This window comes from Aythya marila, assembly GCF_965140915.1.
Source record: "Aythya marila genome assembly, chromosome: 2".
Taxonomy (NCBI): Eukaryota; Metazoa; Chordata; class Aves; order Anseriformes; family Anatidae; genus Aythya; species Aythya marila.
In genome coordinates, this window is record NC_139043.1 from 120,468,703 (window position 1) to 120,478,301 (window position 9,599).

Sequence of the window (9,599 nt, forward strand, 5' to 3'; positions counted from 1 at the left end):
CAAACGTTTGCTGTTGTCGCCTGGTCCTTTCTTTCCCGAAACAAGGCACCCAACTGTTCTGATATTACCATTCAAAAACAGGTTCTGTGGCAAACCTCATTTGTGAATCTATTACAGAGATTAATAGATTATTTCTCCTTTTTCAACTAATTCTCAGTGGGGAAATTTAACCATATGGTAAGGAGAGAATTAGAATTTCATCACATTAGAGCAAAATGTAATGAAAAGAGTCCAACACCTGGGGCCAACTCTGAAAGACACAATTAAAAGGTTTTTAATGAAACCGGAGAAACCCCAAATTTCATAGCCTTCAGTAATTCTGCCACATAAGAATGATTTGCCGCAAGTGTTGGGAAATATTGTTTTTACTGATGTCAGGAGGCTGAAAACCCCGCCGCGAAATGCTAGGTGCTTTCAGAGCGCTGACAATGAAGCGGGGAGGGAGCTGCTGGCGTCTGGCGGTGGAGGAGCAGCGGGACAAAATTCACGCAAGCCCTTTGGGCTGCCGATTAGGAGGGGAGAGCCGGGAGGCTCGGCACAGCCCCGGGGAGCCGGAGCCCCGGGACTCGAGGGGAACCGGACCGGGGCCGCCCCTCGCCCTGGCACCCGCAGCCCCGGGGCTGCCCCGGGGAGGGATGTAGGGATGGATGTAGGGATGGATGTAGGGATGTAGGGATGGATGGAGGGATGGAGGGATGGATGAAGGGATGAGGGATGCTGCCAAGAGTTGGTCCACGGCACCAAAAAGTTGCGCCGGTTTTGCCCTTTTCTCACCCCTCCCTTCCTCCCCAGCTCGGTTCATTTTCAAGGTAACTGATGGGGCTTTATATTTTTATAGGGACACGGGGGATAATCAGTCTAAAGCGGCAATCTGCTACTCGAAAGCGGCTGAGGGGAGGAGGAGGGGAACCTCCTCGCAGTTTGGTCTCCATTTGCTGGGAGGGGGGGGGAGTTGGGGGAAGAGGGCTGGGGACCATTCGCCTCCCACGGAAGCAAGGTGGACTCTGGCGGTGGGCAGGAGCGGGCACCTCGTCTCGGGTTGGTCCGGAGACTTTAAATCCTTTTTTTTTTTTTTTTTTTTTTTTTTAAGTATTTTTCCCAGGCGATCCTTTTCGAGAAGAGGGGAAGGGGTGGGAGGGGGCTAGAAGTGAATGTAAATGCAGGGGTGGGTGGGCTGGGGTGGGGGGAAAGGGTGTCACTCCTGACTCGGCGGCTAAGTTAGCAGAAGTCTGCTGGCAGCACTCGGGAGGGGAAGTGTTCAAGCGGGCTTTTTTTCTGCAGTGCAGGGCTGTAATTTGCTGAAGGAGGCAAAGAACATCCTTCGATCTAAGTAGGGCTTTTAGTGTGCTCATTGATGAGTGAAAGTCGCCACACATGTCAAGCTAAAGGCAGTTGTTGGGTTACTAACAGGACACAACGTCTTGCAAACATATGCGTTAAGCTGTGTATACAGATGGCAGGGAGAATAATGGAGCAGGCGCCTCTTATAAAGCTCTAGCTGCTGCCTGTCTTCAGACCTGGGAAATGAAACTATTCAGACTCAGGGCCAGATAGCGCCTGGGATTGTTTGTTACCGTTTTAATCCTATTAATTAAAACGTTAACCTGATTGGGTAGAAAGCTCTGTCCCAACAGGCGAGTCTTCTTCATAATAACCTACTCTCAGAGATAATGATGTAAAAGACTCCCCCGTCTGCGGCGGCTGCTGGTTGATGGCTCCGGAAATCTCTTGAAGGTGAATCCAAGCAAGATAAACGGTGGAAGCGGCTCCGCTGGCAGCGCACAATGCCCCAGCGCGGCGCCTGCTGAGGGCGAGCCGGAGCCGGGGACGAAGCCGGGGACGAAGCCGGAGCCGGGGACGAAGCCGGAGCCGGAGCAGCAGCAGCAGCAGCAGCAGCGGCGGCGGCGGCAGCGCCGGGCAGGGCGCAGCCCCGGCGGGAGCCGGGAGCCCGGCAGCGGCAGCAGGACGCCCGCTCGCCGCCCGCCGCGGCGCGGAGGAGCCTTGGAGGAGCGGGCCGGGAGCTGAGGGGGGCGGCGGCGGCGGCGCCGATGGAGCGGGCGCTGGGGCTGCCCGCCGAAGAGGACCTCTTCCACAAGAGCCTGGCCGCCTCGGCCAAGCGCATGGAGTCCGCCTTCCGCTCGCCCCCGGGGCTCGACCTGTCGCACCCCCGCGACCGCCAGCCCTCGCCGCTCGCCTGCTACGAGGCGGCCGAGCCCGAGGCGCTGCTGCAGCCCGGCGGAGGAGGAGGCGGCGGCGGCGGAGGCGGCGGCGGCGGGGGGGACCCGCTGGGGCTGCCGCCGGGCTCCGTGTGCGTCAAGTACGGCGAGAGCGCCAGCCGCAGCTCGGTGGCCGAGAGCAGCGGCGGCGAGCAGAGCCCCGACGACGACAGCGACGGCCGCTGCGAGCTGCTGCTGCGCGGCCCCGGGGGGGACCCCCGCGACGCCTCGCCGGCGGTCGGCGGCGGCGGGGGCAGCGGCGGCGGCGGCGGCGGCGGCGGCGTGGGGCCGAAGGCGGCCGAGGGGGGCTGCTCCAACAGCCACGGGCACGGCGGCAGCAAGAAGTCCAAGGAGCAGAAGGCGCTGCGCCTCAACATCAACGCGCGGGAGCGGCGGCGGATGCACGACCTGAACGACGCGCTGGACGAGCTGCGGGCCGTCATCCCCTACGCGCACAGCCCCTCGGTGCGGAAGCTGTCCAAGATCGCCACGCTGCTCCTGGCCAAGAACTACATCCTCATGCAGGCGCAGGCCCTGGAGGAGATGCGGCGCCTCGTGGCTTATCTCAACCAGGGCCAGGCCATCTCCGCCGCCTCCCTGCCCAGCTCCGCCGCGGCGGCGGCGGCGGCGGCGGCCGCGCTGCACCCCGCCCTCGGCGCCTACGAGCAGGCGGCCGGCTACCCCTTCAGCGCCGGGCTGCCCCCCGCCACCTCCTGCCCGGAGAAATGTGCCATTTTCAACAGCGTCTCCTCCAGCCTCTGCAAACAGTGCACGGAGAAGCCTTAAGCCTCGCCGCCGCCGCCGCCTCCCCGCCTCCGGTAGCCGGGCACCGGCGGTGGCAAGCGGGGGTCTGCGGCCGGGCCGGGGGGCGAGGGGGCAGAGGAGGGACTGCGAGCCGCCAGGGCTCCCCCGTATCCCCGCTGGGAAGGCGGCTTTTTGGGGACGGAGACGGGCCCCGGTGGGAAAGGGGCGCGGGGCCAGGGCGGGCGGAGGGGCGGCGGGGAGGGGGCTTCAGCCTCGGGGGTGCCGGGGGGGTTTCCCTGGAGGTGCGACCCGCACAAAGGAGAGGCTGAGAGGCGGCAGGCCGGGAGGGCTGGAGCCGCGGAGAGGGATGGAGAGAACCCCCCCACACCCCCACCCGGGACCCCGGCCCCGCCGCCCCTCTGCCCGCCCGGGGCGCCGAGGTCCCGGGGCCGGTCCCGGGGCAGGAGCCGGCGGCGGAGGTGGATGGATGGGACAAATCAGAGAGGGCACTCGAGCATAGATTTTTTTTTTTTTTTTAATTATTATTAGCAGTATTATGATTATTCTGAGCCAGGAAACGAACAAACTTGAAATGTAAACTTATTATTTAAGCGACTCGCAGAAACAAAGAGACTGGACCACTGCTATGGAAGACTTTGTATTTTTTATCGTCTCTAAACTTTGATCCTGTGAAAATGCGCAAAGTTCTGGTGAGAGTGATTTAAAAAAAAAAATTGAGAGAGTTAAAAGAAAAAAAAAAAACGGCAAAAAAATAACCGATCCGAACCCCTCCTCCGTGTGGCCGAAAGTATCGCATTTTTCAAAGAAATATTTACGTGCACCTTGTTTCTTTCCACTTCGCAATGATGTATAAACAAGACATGATATTTATTTGTTATTCTTTAACTGACCCTCCCACGCCAACAGTATTTCTCATGTGTTAAGGTCACGGGTCTTCTGTGCGGTTACTTTAAAATGCTTCTAAAATTCTGTTTATGGATTAACTTAAACTGTGTGCCAAGTGTTTTAAAACGTTTATTTGCCAACGCCGTATAGCCAGAAATGTTGATGTATCCGAGCTGCTTAGGTTTATGAAAGGTCATCTGGATTTTAAGTTGCATCATCCCTGTATTTCAATTGAGCTTTAATAAATTGCTTCAGTCCAAAAATTACAGGAAAGGTGTATTCTTAATTGCTCAACCCACTGATTTTTGAGAGGGTATCCTTTGCATTATAACAGGCATTATAACAGGTAATAGCTATTTACTTTTACATGGCATCAGAGCAATAGCTGCTACAAGAACATTTGCCAAGCCAATGTTTTCCCAGGCGCTGGGTGGTTTTCAAAGGTATAATTTAAACCGCTTTTAACGTGGATGTAAATTATTCTGACTGTGGATGATTATTTAAGTTGAAATACTTTAAAGTACTTTAGGCTGATTTACAGAACGCGTGGAATTCTTACCTTTTCTTTTTCTTGGGGGCGGGGTGGGAGGGTGGGGTAATTTTTTTCTTTTTTTTTTTTTTTAATCTTTTTTTTTTTTTTTTGAAGATAAATGAGAGATGAAGAGCAAGAAGTAGCTATTTACCCAAAGTGAGCCTTCAGTTTGAGTTTGCATGGCTGGGTGGCTGTCTCTCTGCCATTTGTAAATCAAGATTTTTGTTTGCTTTGGTTCGTTTTTTTTTTATTCCAAAACGAGTCCTGCTATTTTCCACTACTTGCAGATAATACAAATTCGGACTGTCAGGTTGGATGGCGAAATAGGAGCCATGATGGATCTGTTGGCAGGTCACGGATGTGTAAAGAGTGATATATATTAAATAGGTCAATCAGATTATGACAGCAATGTACGATCGTTTGTATGTGTATTTATGTCGGAAAGAATCTTTATTAAAATATTTTGAACAAACGCTTGTATTATGCTGTGCTCTGTTAAGGATACACCTCCAGATTTAAGGGGGGGGCGGTGGTGTCGCTCCTTTCCTTTGCCTTGCCCCCCCCCATTTTCCCCCCTCCCCTCTCCCAGCCCTTGGGATGGGGCCGAGGAGCTCCCTCTTCTCCCTCACCGGGCCCCTACAGGGGGTTCGGGGGGTGACAGCGCCTTAGTCCCCCCTGATACCCCGAGGTGAGCCGTCCCCCTATCCCTTTCCACCTCCTCCTTGCCCCCCCCCCCCAAATTTTGGGGCCGGCACAGCCGCCTCTCCGTCGGGCCCCCTCCTTCCTTCCCTTCCGGCCGGCGCCCGGTGTCCGCGGTGCCTCCGCTCCCATCGGCAGCCCTGCACGCGGGGGAAGGGGATAAATATTTTCCGCTCCACTTGCCATCAAAAAAGATTAATCAGAACCTGTAACTTTTCAGGAAACATAACTGTAAAGTGCCACGGAGCTGTGGGAAGGCAGCCCAGAGAGGGTGGGCAGATCAGCCCCCAGGCGCAAGGAGAAGCGTCTCTCAGCATTTACTAGACAAAGGCTGGGTGCGTCTAATTATGATTATTAAAACAATTTCCATGACGATGTCTAATATTATGTTAATTTGAAAACAACTGTGTATGAAAACTGTCGACTATAATACCTAAATTCATTTAATGAAACACATCGTTAAGGCAATTAAACCTCCTGGATGTGATTAAGGAACATAATTACGACACTGTTCTGCGCCATAATTGGGTGTCTTTAATCAAGGGGTAAAGTGATCAGCAACACAGCCATTAGTTTGTATTGTTCTGTCTCTGCTGTCCATCATTCTGATTAGGAATTAACCACCGCCACCAGCTTGGCGTGGTGCGTGCCTCTGTGTGTGCGGGTGCGTGTGTGTGTGTGTGTTCGTGCATTTAACATCGCAGGACGCATTTGCTGCAAGATTTACTGCTTAATACCTCTCCTTTCCGAGCAGCCTTCCCGGAGCCGTCCCCTCGAAGGCTCTGGCTCTTGGCTGCCCATGGGACAGGGGTGACACCGGGGGAGGCGAGACAGAGGCCAGCCCTCGCTGAAACTCTTGCAGATGCCGGCACCGGGCTGGGGGGCTCCCGGGGGGGCTGCAGGGACCGTCCCCTTCCTCCCGGCTCTGTCTGGCTTAACCTCGTTGCTCCTTCTTCTCCGGGGCGATGTCGCCCAGGTGTCTTTCTCCCTGTGCCTCCCTTGCGAAGGATGCTCAGGGAGGAGGGAAGCGCCCCGCACTCGCTCTGCACTCCCTGCCATCCCGGCTGCTACTTTAAAGCTCTCGCTTTGCCTCCTCCTCGCTTTCCTGGGAGAGGGCAGGGGGCTCCGTGCGGGCTGGGGGCGCTGCCACTGCCGGCACCTCGCTGCTGTCACCCCTGGGGAGCGAGGAGAGGGCGCGGGGCCAGTCCCGGGGCAGGTCCCGTCGGGCAGGGGGAGGAGAGAGGCTCCCCCGCCCCTCTTCTCCCCCGATCTATCAGTAAGCCTAAGAGGGACGTGTCCCCCCTGGAAAGGGAAGCTTCCTCACCTGCAGCAGCCCCGGCCCTGCTCCAAACGCCCCCTCGGACCCGCTCCCTTCCCCCGGCCCCGAGCCTGAAATCGTCCCAGCATGAGTGACATTGGCTTTCCTAATGTAATGACTTATGAAAGATATAATCATGTGTTAAATTGAATCCTCCGCTTAACTGTTAATGGTGTGCTCTGGGCACATTTACGTATTAGATGCTATGGTAACTAATTACCACTAGAAGAAGGGATAATACACTTTCCAGACTTTGACAAATAATTATGAGTGTTCACATCCCTGCTAGCAGCAGTTGCAGCGGATCTGCTGGAATGAGTAAGTGAATAAATGAATGGGTAAGTGAACTTGTGTGCATGGAGGGGACTAGATAATGAATAGTGGTCAAGTGAGTTTTCTTATTAAAACCTTTAATGAAAATGTGATTTAGGGTAGAAGGGGGGAAAAAAAAGCGCGACGCTGCCTCTAAACGTAATTAAATCGCGTAATATAAACATCAGAAACATAAATAAGTTTGCTTTTAATTAAAACGCAGCAGTCAAAGTAAATTATCCACGTGCTCGGAAACTTTACAGCAATTAACACTCGGGTTTTGGTGGCAGAGGGGGGATGTCGGAGGGGTTTGTGGGGGTGTAAAATAAACGAGCCCGGGCTCGGCGGCTCCCTGCAGCATCCTTTGTCACTTGGGTGCCAACAGGCCGAGGGGAGAGGGAACTTGCCGTCGGACAGGACAAAACTTTGGGCAAGTGGCACTCCGGCCCCCCCAGGATGTCCCAGCCGTCGGAAGGACCAGCAGCTGTCTGAGCAAAGAGCTACAGCCGGCCCCTGTCCCCTAGGTCCCCCGGCAGCTCCGTGTCACCGAGCCTCCCCCAGCGGGGTTTGCTCCCTTCCCCTGGGCTCTGGAAGGGTTAAATCCTCCCCCCCCCCCCCCTCGAGTCCCGAGTCACCCTTCTCCTCTCAAGCCGGTTCCGAGACGTGTAATAAAACACGAAGCGAATTTATGGGCTGTTTCAAGCACTTCAGTGCTGTGTTTTTAAATTCATATATGCGCGTGTAAGAACTATGAGCTGTGAATAATTTGAAATGCTATAGGAAAATGATGCGTTTTAGATCAAACGTAACCGTTTGCTTCCATAATTGTCTCGGATGAAAATAAAGAGAAAGATGCATCTCGAACAGAGACAAAGCTGAAAACCTAATGACAGCCATAAACTGCTAGACAGCCATAAATTAACGTCTTCATCAAACGCTGAAGGGATCAGCGCTTATCTAAATCAACAATTATTTCTTCCGAGAAGTTGCAGAACAGATTGCCCCTCTAATACTAGTTTGAAATCCCTCTAATTGAGGATTAGGGGCAAACAATCGCCTTACCGGAGTAAACCCCCTCTCTCCACCGGCTGAAGCCCTCCAAACTCACCTAACCCCCGGCAGGGCTCACTCCCGGGGGTGGGGGTCCTGTCCCCTCACCCCCTTCCTCGGAGCTTTGGGTTTGCTCCTAGGAGGAGCCCCCCGGCTTCCCACCTGCAGCGATGCTCAGCCGAGGTTCCCCTCGCCGCCGACTTGGGAAAGCGCCGCCGGGGAGATGTCTTTCCTCCTCGGGAGGCGGCTGGAAGAGACGGCGAGGAGCCAGACGAGTCATTGGCTCGCAAGGCGAGGAAAAGGCTTGCTGCCTGCGGGAGGTTGGCGACTTTGGAGGAGAGGGGTGGCTGCTGCAGGAGTTCGCCGGCAAAAGTCATAGCAAAGAGTTCACTTTCTGCCGTTTGCAGCCGCCGTAGCCAGACCCTAGACTTGTGTTCAACTTTGCTGTGCTCAGAGGTGCTGTTTTTTTTTGGGGAAAAATACAAACCAGCACATACATCCGCGTCGAAATCAGTTTAACTGAACATCCTGCAAGGCTCCGAGCAGGAACAGCTGAAGCTTAGACTTCTTTTGACTCCTTATTTTGGTGTAAATAGTTTTGGAGACAAGAGTATTTCTGCAATTACAAATGAGGTATTCAGGCAACCTCATACTTGAGATCCCAGGGAAGCCTGCTGCATAGCAAGGGTTACACAGACACAGTGATGCTTTATACGAGGGTAAAGATCCCACTACATTTTAATCCTTTGCTTTCAAATGAAATGGGTATTTTAGGTATTTTTTACATGGTTCTTTGCATGCAGCAACAATTTCTTCATACTCATTAGCATTTATAAACACAGAATTTAACTTAAAGATCACCATACTTTCACAGGTGTAGTTTGAAACGGTGTTTTTATAATTACATCAGTTTTCTGATATGCTGTGTCTATCAGGACATGACTGGCCATGACACACAGGCACGTTTAAGTAATGGGCAGGAATATAGTTCACTTTCTATGGTCTGACAGTTAAAATAACTTTATTCATATGCATTAAGCATGTGTCTTGCATAAACTGATGTCTCAATTTTAAAATATAATGCAATATAAGTAACATCAAAAAGTATTAAGTGTCAAAACAAAGATTGAATAAAAAACAATATTTGAAGCTATTGTTACTCCTCCACAAAGCTCCCTTTCAGACCATGAAGGAAAGCTCACTCTGAAGGATGCCCTTCAAGAAACCTCAAACAATGCCACTTTTTCTTTACAAATGTCAGTAACTTTTAAAATAATATGGAGTTAATGCAATCACAAAGTTATAAGCACATTTATCAAATACAAAAAAATGCTGCAGGTCTATCTTCTCTACAACGTTTCTTCAACAATCCTCACAGACATTCCCGACTAACATTTCTGCATGAAGGACTGAAGAAAAGTGATCTCTTTAGGATACAAGCTTCATATTAAACAGCTACTGGCAGAATTCGGTAGCTACAGTGATGCTTAGAAAAGCTAAGTTGTACTTTGCTCATGCAGTGCTGGGTTTTGAAGCAATTTTCCATCATTTTCCCTTTTAAAATGAATGATCTAAATTTACACAAGGTAGTACATCTGGTGCTACCCAGAGGTTTGCAAAAGGAAAAACCTAGGAACTGTATTTGGGTACCAATCTTTATACTGGGAATGCAAATCTTTATATTAATTCTGAATAATGTCTAAGAATGTCAGAAGTACCACCATTCTTCCTCACCTGGTAATAACTGGCTTCAGTTTCATGAGGGTAAAGCAGACTTGATCATTTCCTAATCATTTCCTAAATTCCAAGGAGTTGCTCCATG

The 9,599-nt window shown here is 52.4% G+C and overlaps 1 protein-coding gene across 1 annotated transcript; it reads left to right on the forward strand.

Annotated features, from left to right (window-relative positions):
* Positions 1 to 1,907: 1,907 nt before the first annotated feature.
* BHLHE22 (basic helix-loop-helix family member e22) lies at positions 1,908 to 3,148 on the forward strand. Its single transcript, XM_082752343.1, has one exon. It carries the CDS (start codon positions 2,049 to 2,051, stop codon positions 3,000 to 3,002), a length of 954 nt encoding a protein of 317 aa, XP_082608469.1. The 5' UTR covers positions 1,908 to 2,048; the 3' UTR covers positions 3,003 to 3,148.
* Positions 3,149 to 9,599: the final 6,451 nt, after the last annotated feature.

Bases quoted from the DNA above. Each gene is read 5' to 3' on its own strand.
- BHLHE22 (XM_082752343.1), top strand. From the start codon at position 2,049: ATGGAGCGGGCGCTGGGGCTGCCCGCCGAAGAGGACCTCTTCCACAAG.